Source organism: Mauremys mutica, chromosome 2 (assembly GCF_020497125.1).
Source record: "Mauremys mutica isolate MM-2020 ecotype Southern chromosome 2, ASM2049712v1, whole genome shotgun sequence".
Lineage (NCBI taxonomy): Eukaryota > Metazoa > Chordata > Testudines > Geoemydidae > Mauremys > Mauremys mutica.
In genome coordinates, this window is record NC_059073.1 from 192,440,813 (window position 1) to 192,455,463 (window position 14,651).

The 14,651-nt window shown below is 40.7% G+C and overlaps 1 protein-coding gene across 1 annotated transcript in view; it reads left to right on the forward strand.

Annotated features, from left to right (window-relative positions):
* TNS3 (tensin 3) overlaps positions 1–14,651 on the forward strand; it is a 355,327-nt gene that overhangs the window by 104,451 nt on the left and 236,225 nt on the right. The window contains exon 4 of the mRNA XM_045003918.1: positions 13,329–13,366. Within this exon, the coding sequence (XP_044859853.1) occupies positions 13,329–13,366 (38 nt within the window). The remainder of the gene's footprint in view (positions 1–13,328; positions 13,367–14,651) is intronic.

Consider the following 14,651-nt stretch of genomic DNA (forward strand, 5'->3'; position numbering starts at 1 on the left):
TCTTGACATTGCAAATGACATTAAATAAGAGGGTCCTTGAAACATGGTCCAGATACCACAGACCTCAGTAGGTCTTTGGAGGATCACGTTGTTTGCAACCTTTGCTTGGCTTACAAGGTTTTGTCCTTCTCAAAGAGAGTCCTGTATGTCACTAGTATGTCTGAAGAGCTAAAGGAGAAACTTACCTGAAACTGGACAAACTCACTTTATAGCAACATCAGGCCTGTTGAATTAGAGGAACAATATTTAAAAATAGCCCCCAGTTCTATGCTGGATTAAGAATGAATCGTCTCACACAAGACTGAAGTCATCACATCACAGCCATTTCATATTGTTTATATTCAGCAGTTCTTATATTCAACCATACAATGAGAACATCATCATAATTCCAAAAAAAACCCACCAAACCCTAATATTCTGTTAAATCAACACCCAGAGGGAATACAAAATAAAACTGAATTTTCAAAGGAGCCTAAGGGAATTAAGTGCCCAAATCCCATGGCAAATTTAAAAAGAGGTGGAGCAGGGAAGAGGTTGCTAAGGGTATGTCTACACTACGAAATTAGGTCGAATTTATGGAAGTCGTTTTTTTAGAAATTGTTTTTATACAGTCAATTGTGCGTGTCCCCACACAAAATACTCTAAGTGCATTAAGTCGGCGGACTGCATCCACAGTACCGAGGCTAGCGTTGACTTCCGGAGTGTTGAATTGTGGGTAGCTGTGGGTAGCTATCCTACAGTACCTGCCCATTGGAATTCTGGGTTGAGATCCCAATGCCTGATGGGGCAAAAACAGTGTCGTGGGTGGTTCTGGGTGCATGTTGTCAGGCCCCCCTCTCCCTCCCTCCCTCCCTCCCTCCCTCCATGAAAGCAACGGCAGACAATGGTTTCACACCTTTTTTCCTGAGTTACCTGAGCAGATGCCATACCACGGCAAGCATGGAGCCCGCTCAGCTCACCGTCACTGTACGTCTCCTGGGTGCTGGCAGACGTGGGACTGCATTGCTACACCGCAGCAGCTCATTGCCTTTTGGCAGCAGACAGTGCATTACGATTGGTAGCCATCGTCGTCATATTCCTGGGTGCTCTTTTAGCCGACCTCGGTGAGAACGGTCAGGGGCGCCTGGGCAGACATGGGAGTGACTCAGCCAGGTCATTCCAATCTTCTGCCGAGCACCCAGGAGATGACGATGGCTAGCACTCGTACTGCATCACCTTCTGGCAAGCAGCCAGGAGATGATGATGGCTACCAATCGTAATGCAGCATCTTCTCTGAGCACCCAGGAGATGACGATGGCTAGCAGTCGTACTGCACCATCTGCTGCCAGCCTAAAATGTAAAAGATAGATGGATCAAAACAAGAAATTGACCCGATTTGTTTTGTGAAATCAACGGCCTGCTAAACCTAGGGTTATGAGTTCAATCCTTGAGGGGGCCATTCTGTGTGACAGTTGTTTGTGTTTCTCCTTGATGCAAAGCCACTCCTTTTGTTGATTTTAATTCCCTGTAAGCCATGTCATCAGTCGCCCCTCCCTCCATCAGAGCAACGGCAGACAAAACCAGGTGAGGAGGCGACGGCAGCTCGGTGACGAGAGTGATGAGGACATAGACATGGACATAGACTTCTCACAAAGTACGGGCTGGGCAATGTGCCCCGGCAATGTGCAAATCATGCTGATGAGCTCTGCATGGTCACCTGTGCTGATCAGTTTCCCACGCTGGCCAAACAGGAAATGAAATTCAAAAGTTCACGGGCCTTTTCCTGTCTACCTGGCCAGTGCATCTGAGTTGAGAGTGCTGTCCAGAGCGGTCATAATGGAGCACTCTGGGATAGCTCCCAGAGGCCAATACCATCGAATTGCATCCACACTACCCCAAATTCGACCCGGCAAGGCCGATTTCTGTGCTAATCCCCTCGTCTGAGGTGAAGTAAAGAAATCGATTTAAAGAGCCCTTTAAGTAAAAAAAAAGGGCTTCGTTGTGTGGATGGGTCCAGGCTTAAATCGAAGTAACGCTGCTAAATTCAACCTAAAATTGTAGTGTAGACCAGGCCTAAAACCTTTGGGCTCATTTGAAAGTCAATGCCTAAAACTCTACAAGCACTTTGTTCCCCTCACAGGAAGCAAGTGGATCTAGATGAGGAGAACAGATCTCTGCCCTTGCAATAATAATGTCACAATATTTTACTCTGAATTTAATTTTCTGAATGCTGTAGATATGGGGACACAATTCTTACATTTACCACAGTAGTAGCAAATAAAAAAATTACGCTAGCATCAAAGTCCACCCACAATAAAGCACAAATACTCTGTTATGGATGGAATGCAGTGTTATGGACGGAGTGTTACGGGTGTGTGCTGGGAGGATAAAATCTACCCCCAACACAAGTCCAAGTTGCAGGGTAGCTGCATGGTCTCCCCACAGCTGCTGTTCCAGAATGTGGGTTGAAATAGTGCCTATAGCCTCTCCACATCTTGTTATGGGATCACTGGATCATGGAAATGGTCCCTCTCTCCCTAGCAGCTCCCAAAGCGGCCTTCAGCACTTGCCAGCAGAGATCTGAATGGGATATACAGGCACTCCTGTCTGAGTGCTCTGTTAGAGCACCTCTCTACCCATTGTACTAGTCTTAAGTGTTGTGCAGGGCCTTATACTGGCCCTGTGCATCTTGTTCAATAGTGTGTGATCCATCAAATACTATCTTTGTTTTTAAATTGGAGTTTAAAAATAGAAAGAGGTCTTGTGCTAAATGAAAAACAAAAAAACAAACAAAAATGATCTAGGGAGGCAGTGCTGGGGCACAGGAAATGAACAAGCTGATGTTGCTATTATAGTGGCTGTTGGTATTGCAACATCATCAGCATATGACTGATAATTTCTTAAAAATAGAATCCTCGTTTTCTGCTATCAAGGTCAAACTTCTGCTCTCTTTCATCACGAGGGGACTCTCTCTCATTTTAGACTCAAACATGCCTCTGGCGCACCCAAACTCATTTATCATCTTACTCTTATTGTAAATTATCGTTGTATGGTTCCTGCACAGTTATTTTTCGTGTCTTTCATTGTTGATCTTTATCTCATGTCACTGCTGCTGTTTAGTTGTAGAGCTGGTTGAAAAAACTCAGCAAAATGAGAAAAACATGTTTTCTGATCATCTAGCCAGAAGAAAAAGAAAAGGGAAAAAACACCCACACAAACTGTGCAGGGCTCCCCAGGCCCAGCCCCTTGCTTTAACCCCCTCCACCCCAAGCCCTCCATGTTAAATAAGTTTGTTTATCCTTGTGCCCAGGGGTTACAGTAGGCTAGAATCCATCAGAAATCATTTCTGCCTTCTACAATAACTGAGCAGGTACATTAGCTTTCCAGTAACTTAGGCCTTGGGAAGTGCAGCATATTGTCTCTGTGCCTCATGACACAAACGTGATGCAAAAATCATTACACTGGCACACTGCCTTTATGGAGCTTCCTGCCCCCATTGACATCAATGGCAAAAATCAGTGGAATCAGAATTAGGCTCTTGTATATCATGGAGTTGCTTTAAATCCTACCTGTGCTGAAATGACTGAAATGCCAAAAGGTGTATGTGCCTTTTGAGTTTATCTTGACAGTGGGGAGAAAAATTGTCACACATTCAGCTGGAAAAATAGTCAACTGGATTTTGTAAGTCCCATTTCTGCATTTGAAAGCTATAAATAGGGACATATGTAGGGAAAACAGGGATACTCTTTTTTAACTCAGTTGAAGTGCTTGTGACTAAGAGAGGAACAGAGTGGAAAATGGACATATAAGGTGGATAGAATCATCGGGCTCAATGGGTGGTGATCAATGGCTCCATGTCTAGTTGGCAGCTGATATCAAGTGGCGTGCCCCAAGGGTCAGTCCTGGGGCCAATTTTGTTCAATATTTTCATTAACAATCTGGAGGATGGTGTGGACTGCACCCTCAGCAAGTTTGCAGATGACACTAAACTGGGAGGAGTGGTAGATACGCTGGAAGGTAGGGATAGGATACAGAGGGACCTAGACAAATTAAAGAATTGGGCCAAAAGAAATCTGATGAGGTTCAACAAGGACAAGTGCAGAGTCCTGCACTTAGGATGGAAGAATCCCATGCACTGCTACAGACTAGGGACCGAGTGGCTAGGCAGCAGTTCTGCAGAAAAGGACCTAGGGGTTACAGTGGATGAGAAGCTGGATATGAGTCAATAGTGTACCCTTGTTGCCAAGAAGGCTAATGGCATTTTGGGCTGTATAAGTAGGAGCATTGCCAGTAGATCGAAGGATGTGATCATTCCCCTCTTTTCGGCATTGGTGAGGCCTCATCTGGAGTACTGTGTCCAGTTTTGGGCTCCACACTACAAGAAGGATGTGGAAAAATTGGACAGAGTCCAGCGAAGGGCAACAAAAATGATTAGGGGGCTGGAACACGTGATTTATGAGGAGAGGCTGAGGGAACAGGGATTATTTAGTCTGCAGAAGAGAAGAATGAGGGAGGATTTGATAGCTGCTTTCAATTATCTGACAGGGGGTTCCAAAGAGGATGGATCTAGACTGTTCTCAGTGGTACCAGATGACAGAATAAGGAGTAATGGTCTCAAGTTGCAGTGGGGAGGGGTTAGGTTGGATATTAAGAAAAAAACTTTTTCACTAGGAGGGTGGTGAAGCACTGGAATGGGTTACCTAGGGAGGTGATGGAATCTCCTTTCTTAGGTCTGGCTTGACGAAGCCCTGGCTGGGATGATTTAGTTGGGGATTGGTCCTGCTTTGAGCAGGAGTTTGGACTAGATGACCTGCTGAGGTCCCTTCCAACCCTGATATTCTATGATTCTGTGACATATATATCCACCACAGCCTTATGTAATTCAACATATATCTTGTTGGCACTCAGACTTACTAGTTACTTATTTGGTTTTTTAGAGCTTGTCTTCCTGAAAGTCAGTGGGAAGTGGAAAGATTCAAAATTGTTTCATGTCCTTTTAGTCCATCTGTAGCTGAAAAGACTCTTTTAGTTGTTGTTTTGTTTTTGAATGGGAAATAACTGGGAAAACTTTTGTTTTTTCTGAAAGACCTACTTTGTTCTAGTTTATAATTGCAGGCTTTATTTGCCTGTATGAATGCTTTAAGATTTAGCAATACATATATGCACGAATAAATTTTCATTGTGCTTTACAATCAATTTAAAACTAGCAATAACTCTCCAGTAATATTGAGTGGTATAACAGATAGTGCCATAAAATCATTCTAAACACAGTCCTGCTTTATAAGAACATAAGAATGGTTTGAGCCAGTACAGCCAATGGTCCATCTAGCCCAGTAGCCTGTCTCCTGGTAGTGGCTGGTGCCAGATGTCCTGATTTTACAGGGACAGTCTCGATATTCAGGGTTTTGTCTTATATAGGCACCTCTTACCCCTCACACTTATTCTGATTTTTCACACTTGCTATCTGGTCACCCTACTTCAGAGGGAATGTACAGAACAGGACAGTTTTGTATGATCCATCCCCTGCTGTCCAGTCTCAGCTTCTGGCAGTTGGAGATTTAGGGACACCCGGAGTATGGTGTTGCATCCCTGATTGTCTTGCTACTAGTCATAGATGGACCAATCCTCCATGAACTTACCTAATTCTTTTTAACCCTATTTTGAATTCTTATTTATTTATGTCCAAATAAATCCTGCAATGTTTGGCATTCACAACACCTGGCAACCTGTTCCACAGGCTGACTGCGCATTGTGTGAAGAAGCACTTCCTTATGTTTGTTTTAAACTTGCTGTCTATTAATTTCAGTGGGTGACCCTTAGTTCATGTGTTATGTGAAAGGGTAAATAACACTTGCCTGTTCACTTTCTCCACACCATTCATGATTTTATAGACTTCTATTATTCCCCTCCCTCAGTTGTCTCTTTTCAAAGGTGAATAGTCCCAGTCTTTTAAACCTCTCCTGATATGGAAGCTGTTCCATACCCTTAACCATTTTTGTTGCCCTTCTCTATGCATTTTCCAATTCTAATATATCTTTTTTGAGAGGGGCCAATCAGAATTGCACTCAGTATTCAAGGTGTGGGTGTACCATCAACGTATAGATTGACAAATATATTATTTGTCTTATTATCTATCCCTTTCCTAATGGTTCCTATCATTCTGTTGGCTTTTCTGAGTGCTACTGCACACTGAGTGGATGATTTCAGAGAACTATCCACAATGACACTAAAATCTTTCTTGAGTGGTAACAGCTAATTTAGGCACCATCATTTTGTATATATGGTTGGGATTATGTTTTCCAATATGCATTACTTTGCATTTATCAACACTGAATTTCATCTGCCCTTTTGTTGCCCAGTCACCCAGTTTTGAGAGTAATTCAAAATAGTCCTCAGTGTCCCAGATGCAAGGTCCATCATAGTAAATCCCATAGTTTGTACCCATCTCCATCTCTATTGTTGTCCATAGAGACTTTATTCTGCTCATTAGAAGCACAGCCTTCTTGCTCAGGTTTTCTTTCTCTGTCCTTGCTCACACCGTTCCGAGAGGGAAGGCAGCGTATATACTATCCTCCTCCTGAAAGCTTCCCCTGATTGGCTGGGAGAGAGTGAGGCTCTGCTCCACTCTACGCTACAGAACTCCCGATCCTGGACCCTTAAAGTGACAATGTCCTGAGATCTTCCCATGCCACTGCCAACTCCCTGGAACCACCTTCTCTCTTCCAGTTTCAGCCATTTTCTGACACCAATATCCTGTGCTCACATCAACATTCTTGGAATGGACTCTTGCGTGCCCCCCTCCCAGGCTTAATGGGCCAGTACACCCTGTTACAGGTGCCATCATACCCCATCTCTCTGGACTCCACAGATGGTATTCTGCACATCTAGGATCCACCCAGATCGATGGGGTGGAGACTGAGCAGGTCAGGAGAGTTCTCAGCCATTTTGACTTTACAAATTATACCCATGTGACAGCAAGGCATCTTTCCATGCCTAGAGTACTAGACCATTGTGATATCAAAAATAACATAGAGACTGCACAAATTCTCAATCACTTGGCCACTTGCTACCCACATGCCCACAACAACATGACAAACACACAGAGTAACCCCAAACACATGTAGCTCCCTCAGAACAGCATACCCCCTTCATGTGCCAGCCACAACTCCACACAACTCTCCCAGTACATACAGTAACACTAAACACACACACAGCCACTCACAGCAACACACAGCTCTCATTTGCCACACACAGAGAGCAAGAAAAATCTACCAGCACAACACACACACACACTCGCCTACCCTCGCTGGTACTTACCATAAAACCATAAACTGTCACATTGACTTTACAAATTACACCTGTTTGACACATGGGCTTTCAGTTTCTAATGTGTTGTAAATGACCGAGCTTTTGTTTAATAAGATTTATTGTTAGATTTTTTTTCATGACTTTTCCAAACTTTTATCATAAAGGTTTATACTGACTAAGCCTCGTCGCAAAGTCCTCACTGTGGCAACACTCCTGTTAACTTCCAAAAAACACTTACCTGAACTGGGGCAAAAGAAATGTGATTGTATAGATTAGATGCTCAGAGCTATTGTTTAGGAGATTTTTTTGAAATATAGTTACTAGACTAAATATGGCATGCCCTACACTTCAGTGTCAGCCAGCTAGAGACAATTGTTCTTGGAACTGATGCCAAAATTCTTAAATACAAATTTGGAAAGGCCTGTATTTGACAACAGAGCTGATGTGTGGAATGCAGACCTTCAGCTGTTGAGCTGAGGAACCAAAGCAGCCTTGCTGAGTGTGACATTGATTAAATCTGCTGGACTGCTTCAAACAGATTCATTCCTGCTGACAATTATCAACTGTGATAATACAAGGAAACAGACAGACCATAGTCTAGAGACGAGTTGGCTGGTATATCACCTGTAATTGGTTCTGAAGAATGTCACGGTTTGATAAAAACTGCTCGTTGAGTTCTTTTCACTGTAAGTCATGTAATGTTTTTTACTGTAAATCACAGTCATTTTTGTTTCCTTAACAGCTCATATGCTATGAATATGTTGTATTTGTCAAAGATTTTTTTACATTTTCATGTTTGTTGACCCCTTTACTGTGAGGCATTATTGGCTTTTTGCCACTGAAGTTGTCTAAAAGAAATACCCTCTAGGATTAAGTGGCTACTATAAAGTTAATGGAAAGTCGAGAGATGATTCATGTAATCTGATTGTCTGGTTTCTGAGGTATTCATTCCCTTGAAAAGTACTATATGTATCAGCTAGAACTGCATTGTGCATCTTTCTATACAGATACTCAGAGGGTGTACGCATCAAGGAAGGGGGAATTCTAGAGGGTGCTGCAAAGGAAGGATCACTAAGCATGATGGGATGAAATTAAGAAAAGGATAATTTAGGATGAATATTAGGAAAGTGAAAGCGTCTTTTGGCTTGGGTTAGTCTCCCAAGGGCAGTGGTAGAACCCCCTATTGTTTATGGTGTTTATAGCCAGACTGGACAAAACACTGGAATTGCTTCATAAGGAACCATCTTGCCTTGTCTGGGAGATGGACTGGATAATGTTACAGATGTGGAGGAGGCGGGAGCAAATTGGCTTCCTCTCTGTCCCTGGCTTCTCCTACAGGTGCCAGGTCACAAAGTAACTGATTAGAGGCAGTGCGTCTTGGCAGCACCCTGTGCTTCACATAGCCACCTACAACAAGGCTTTAAAGCCTCCAGCTCTCCCAGGAGTTTCCGCAGAGTTGCAGCAGCAAAAGAGGCAACACTCCCTCCTGTTACAGAGCCTGCATTTATCCAAATCAGAGCCTGCATTTATCCAACTTTTTGATTCTGCCAGCTACAGTTTTTGTACGCTGTGTGGCTACAAACTCATGTTTACCTGTTCTACCCCCTGTTCTACCTCCACTCCCTCCCGTTCCCCATTCCCCAGGCTTATGCTTTGTGTTCCAGTCCTTTTTCCTCCTCATCACTAGCCCCCACTCCTAATGTTCCATGGCCCTTCACCCCCATAACAACAACAGAAACCTAAAAATAAACATCTTTGTTTTAGATTTTTGTTCTTTCCTTCTTTTTTTTTTTAGTTGAAAAAAATCACACCTTTTTTTTAACAAAGGAAAAATTTCCAAGAAAATTATTCATTTTGGAAAACGGCCATTTTTCATTGAATGCATTTTGAGCAAAATATTTTGGCCGGCTCTACAACTTTTTTTTTTTTTTTACTCTTGAGTTTATTTTTTATGGTCTTCTTAAAATAGCAATTGAAATATTGGCGTGAGGCACTTTCTTGGGTTGATAACTGGCTGTGAGTTTACAGTTCAAGGTGCAGTTTCTCCCAGCTATTTGCTAATTCCCAGGAAATGTCCCATGTGTGGAGCCTTATTAGTTTTTTCTATACCTGCTCCAGCAAGTCTGTCAGCTCTGCACTGCTGGCAAAATGTTTGTGTTTTAGCAGAATACTTCCCCGGTGTCTGAAATACTAATCTGTACAAGCGGCAATGTCAGCAGCATCAGAGAAATGCATAACGTGGTTGTGTGGCCAAGTGGTTAGCACACACGGCAGGTCCTATTCTAATCTCTTCTATTTATTCTTCTTCTACAAGTCCCTAAGTATCTTTGTGCTTCAGTTTATCCATCTGTAAAATGCATGTTGTGATTACCATATTACTTCACAAGGACGTAACTGTTTTCGGTTCCTTGAATGAACATTGCTATAGAAGTGTAGATGGTGGTTATTGTTCTTAGAGATGCCCTTAAACCATAAAATCCAGATCCGAATTTTGAATATTCCCAACTGTGTGTGTGTGAATTAAAAGCTTTTAGTCTCCCAGGGAATTAAATTCCAATTATGGATCTGGTTTGGAAATCTGGACCTTCAAAGGCTATGTGGTGTTTATATCTGCCCTTTTGCTGTGGGATGTATATGTGCTACTATTACTGGGTCTTTCTGATATGCCATTTAGCACTGATATGTGCAACAGACATTTTGACTTTCATCCCAGAATGAAACAGAAAGCCTCCTTTCTACCTCAGAACACAAAGGAATGCTTGTTTTGCTCACAGCATCTGGACAGACAGTGATCTCATTCTCAATGTGTTTATTTTTATCTAGCTTTATTATTATTATTAGTGATATTATAGAGTGAGTAAGAGAAAGTAATGAATTACCTTGGGTCTACTGCTTAGCAGTACGGCAGTTCAGGTGGGAATGAGAGCATTTATGGACTCTGAGGAAAATGAAGCTGTCAGGGAAGCTAGACTAATACTTTACCGTGTTGTACATGTAGAATCCCAGTGTTTTACCAGTAAAATATGTGAAAAAGGAATCGAATGAATTTGAACTAAAAGGCTCCACTTGATTTGTAACATTTGCAAGTTACTTTGGATTGTTTATTCCCTGTTCTTAGTAAATCACATACTCATAGAGATAACAGTGATTTATCATGACATCTTGACCTGTGTTCTGTGCAGAGTTGGAATGTTACTGGAATTATTCAGTTTGATGCAGTGTTTGTCATAAGCATTTCTGATAGTGATGATGCAAGGCTCAGCCCTGCAGTCTTTACTCAAACTAAACTCCCAATTCACTTCAGTGGATGTTTATCCTTAGGCGTGGCTGAATTCTGTTTTTAGTTTATTGTTAATTTTGACAGATAATATCAGCGTTTATATTTAAACATTTTTCTTGATGTTTATTTAATTTTTCACAGTTGTGGGAAATTGTGGATGGTCAGATGGCAGGAGGGGAACAATTATTTAATGACAGTAGATATTGAGATTCAAAAAGTTAAAGCTTTATAAGTGTTCAAACATAAACTGTCAACACTGTATATGGAGATATACCTATCTCATAGAGCTGGAAGGGACCTTGAAAGATCATGGAGTCCAGTCCCGTGCCTTCACTAACAGGACCAAGTACTATCTCTGATTGTTTCTTTTTTCCCTTCCCCCAGATAACTCCCTCAAGGATTGAACTCATAACCCTGAGTTTATCAGGCTAGTGTTCAAGCCACTGAGCTATCCCTCTGCCTCAGTAAAAACTTTAGTGTTAAATCAAACTCTAATAAGTTCTCAAACAGCATTGTGCTTACTTTGTTTATCTGTAAATGTTGATGATCATCAATGGAAATATTTTTTGCTGGTTTGTGCTTGGTGAAATTGACATTTATCGATAAAAATCTAATCCTTCCAAGCCTATTTATCTTGCATAAGAACTGCAGGTTGTGCCCACAGCCATATATATTGCATGCTATGTAACCTTTGTGATTCGGAAGCACATGAACCAGCTGTGAAACAATTGTAATCATCCTAGAATGAAATATAATTTCATTCTTTACATTTCAAAATACCTTCCACCACTCGTGCTTATTCACAAGCAAAGCAGACAAATAGGCCTTTCTTTGTAACAGCAGGGTTTCCCAGTAGCTTTTTTTCCCTATTTAGTGTTTGTAATGATCATTTAATGATTGCAGACTTGCAGAGCCAGGGTATTGTTTGTATAACTGTGCCATATTTGATACTTCTCTCATAGAATGTCTTCAAATGGATTTTAAAAAGGACTGGATAATTTAGGGGAAAACAACTATGACTTTTAACCCCTTACAGTATCAACGGCATCAAAAGACTCCAAAATTTTAATTCTCACAAATATTTATTCCTCGTACATGGAATTCAAGCTAATCAGATTAGTGATCCCCAGTGTTAGCAGGCAAGAAAATCAAGTTTCCCCTTGTCAAAATTCATCCTCCATTTGTTTTAGGACTGAATCATTTTTAATTACTCATATCATTATGTTTGCTCCCATACAAGTGTTGCTGGTAGTCAGGACTGTATATTTTTATGGCCTCTACCAAGAGAATAAAAGGTCTCACCTCTTGGGAATGAGGTGGGCACTTAGGCATCTGACAAGATCAGATAAGATAACAGATGATTAAGCCTCATACTACTGAATTTAATGAGATTGATTGATTGATTTATGACCTTGACAACCATTCAGTGTTGAGGGCATCCTGACAGAATTAGAAGATGGCTGACCATGTAAGGACCAGTCAAGATTTGGCACTGTATGTATTCCGAACTGATGGAAAATACAAGAGCAAGTGAAAACTGGAGAACCTCACTGACTTGCACTTACTAATGCCCATTTGTGATTAAAAACCTTTGGTGCTCAATTTAGGAAGTTTGTTTTTATAATACTGTGAAGGTAGGGGCAGGAGGCACTAAGTAATTGGGTGCAGACTGCAGCAAACTGTATTACTCTGGGTATATTACTTCTTCTGGCTGGATTTGCTGGGAAAGCAACATTAGCCTCAGAGTTAAGAAATGCAAGATTCTTGAACATTGACTTACTCTGCCTTGACAGTTATTGCAAATGGAACTGTGAGGTATTCAACAACATATTTAATTTACAAAGATATTCTTTTTTTAAAATTCTCAAAGACTCTCAGTAAACAAAAGGCTGGACATATCATGAAAATAAATCAAAACTAAACAGTAAATGAAAAGGTACACACAATGCAAACCTCATTATCAGGCTATATCTGTGAATATTTCTGGATGCAATATTATTGCCTTTCAGTTATTTCAGTGTCTGTCTGGATGCTCTTCCAATTGTCCTTTAAGAAAAATAGTATTTTTATAAATCCCAAACCCACTGTTTTATAACCCAAGTCATCCTGATCTCATCTAGTCTAGTAATTTAAAGAGCTGTAAACTTTAACTTCTTACTTGGATGCACTTTTCATAGGATTGTGCAAAGGACTTTCAATTTTGGATTGTGAAACATATGATCTTACCCTGACTCTCAAGTGACCATGACTGGAAAGTTCTGACTCATTTTGTTCTCTAGACTTGCTGAATTGATTCACAGATCTTTTAGTGCTTCAGACAATTCGTTAGAAACAAATTAGCATCATTATCCTTGCTGTTTATACCTACTATTTTCATAACACCTCTGGTGTGTGGAGAGCTGTAAAGGCAAGTATCAAGATGATTGGACCCTAACATTATACTAAACATATATAATTAAATAAAAGGACAGAATACATGAAGAGTGCTAGGGGATTACTACAGTTAATGAATCTTTCAGGGCAGGCTGCATAGTTGCACATAAGGATAAACAGACTAAAGCCTGGTGGCACTGTTGATACCTGGTTAGCAGTTTATTTGTTATTTGTTTATTGGAATTTTTATTGTAAAGAAATGAAGAACACGTCGGTGGAGAACCTGGGCTTTAACAGGCTGTGTGGTAGAAGGCAGCTTTAAAGAGATGTTGAGGGTGGAGGAATTACTGAGTATTTTGCTTATGTATTTTCTTTGCTTTTATTTTAGTTTGCAAGTATGCCTGCCACAAGAAATGTGAAGCAAAGGTAAGCACCTTCCAGATATTCATTTCTCTGCTTGATAATAGTCTCCATTTATTTGAAGGTTGGTAGATATTAAGACTATATCAGCTAATCAAAATAAGAGGATTGCTTAACCAGATGCTCAGCTGTTAAGAAATAGTTAATCGCTTTCACTTCTAAAAATTCCTTCCTGTTATTTTGTCTTGTATTTGTTGCTTAACAGCTTGATCCCACACCACTGAAATCAGGAATTTTACCTTTGACCTCAATGGGAACAGGATAGTGATTTCACTTCATACATCTCCATTTAATTGTAGATGAACTTACATAATATCTTATGGTAGCTTTAGTTTGATCAGAGAGAGATCTTATTAATAATTCTTCCACTGAAGCCAATGAGTGTTTTGCCATTTACTTCAATAGGGCACAGCATCTCATCCTTTATAGTCAAAGCATCAGTGGTTTCAGTACCTTACTCCTCCCACAAGAGGGCATGGTTCAAGTAGAAAACTGCTTTCTAACCTGATTGATTATAAGCTACAGAGGAAACATGCCCAGTAAACCAGTACATTCTGCTGTTCTGTGTCAAAATGCAGAAGTGATGGGTGCTTTAGAAATGTCAAAGATAGAAATACAGATGAAGAGACAAATAGAAGTTCCATTGGCAGCACAAAGATTTGAGTGTAGGAACAGTAATGAAGATGTTAAGCCACCCCACCACAAGTTAAGTGCCCCCCTCCCCAACAAGTCAAGTGGCAATATCCTGTTTCCATCACTGCCACTTAGTTTATCTCCAAATATACAATGTCACTAGCTTTAATTTTTCTTTCTGGCTTTAATCCTGTGCTCACCTTAAAGAGGGTTGTTGTTTTTTTTTAATTATTGGATTAAACTAAATATATTCACCCACACTCTTGTTTCCAAAGCCCAGAGTGAGCTTTTTGTTTCATTGTTAAATCTGGCACTAAAAGCAGATGGTGAACGTCAACAGAACATCAAGACAGCATAATCCAACATGGTTGAAAAAGGGCTGTTTTTCATTTGTTTTGGATGGCAGGGGACTAATCTATGACATGTTGAGAAAATCTAATTTTGAAGGGCAAAAAGGGAAAAGAAAAAATGCACACCAAGGTGCCACATACTTACATAATCCTAAAATGTCTTTGTATGAGGAGCAAATTAATAATCAACACATTCACCTTTTCATACAGAGAACACCTGTCAAGATCAAAAACATTATTATTATTTTATTATTACTATGATTGTAGTATAAGGATTTTATGTGTACATAATTATACCTTTGCTCGAA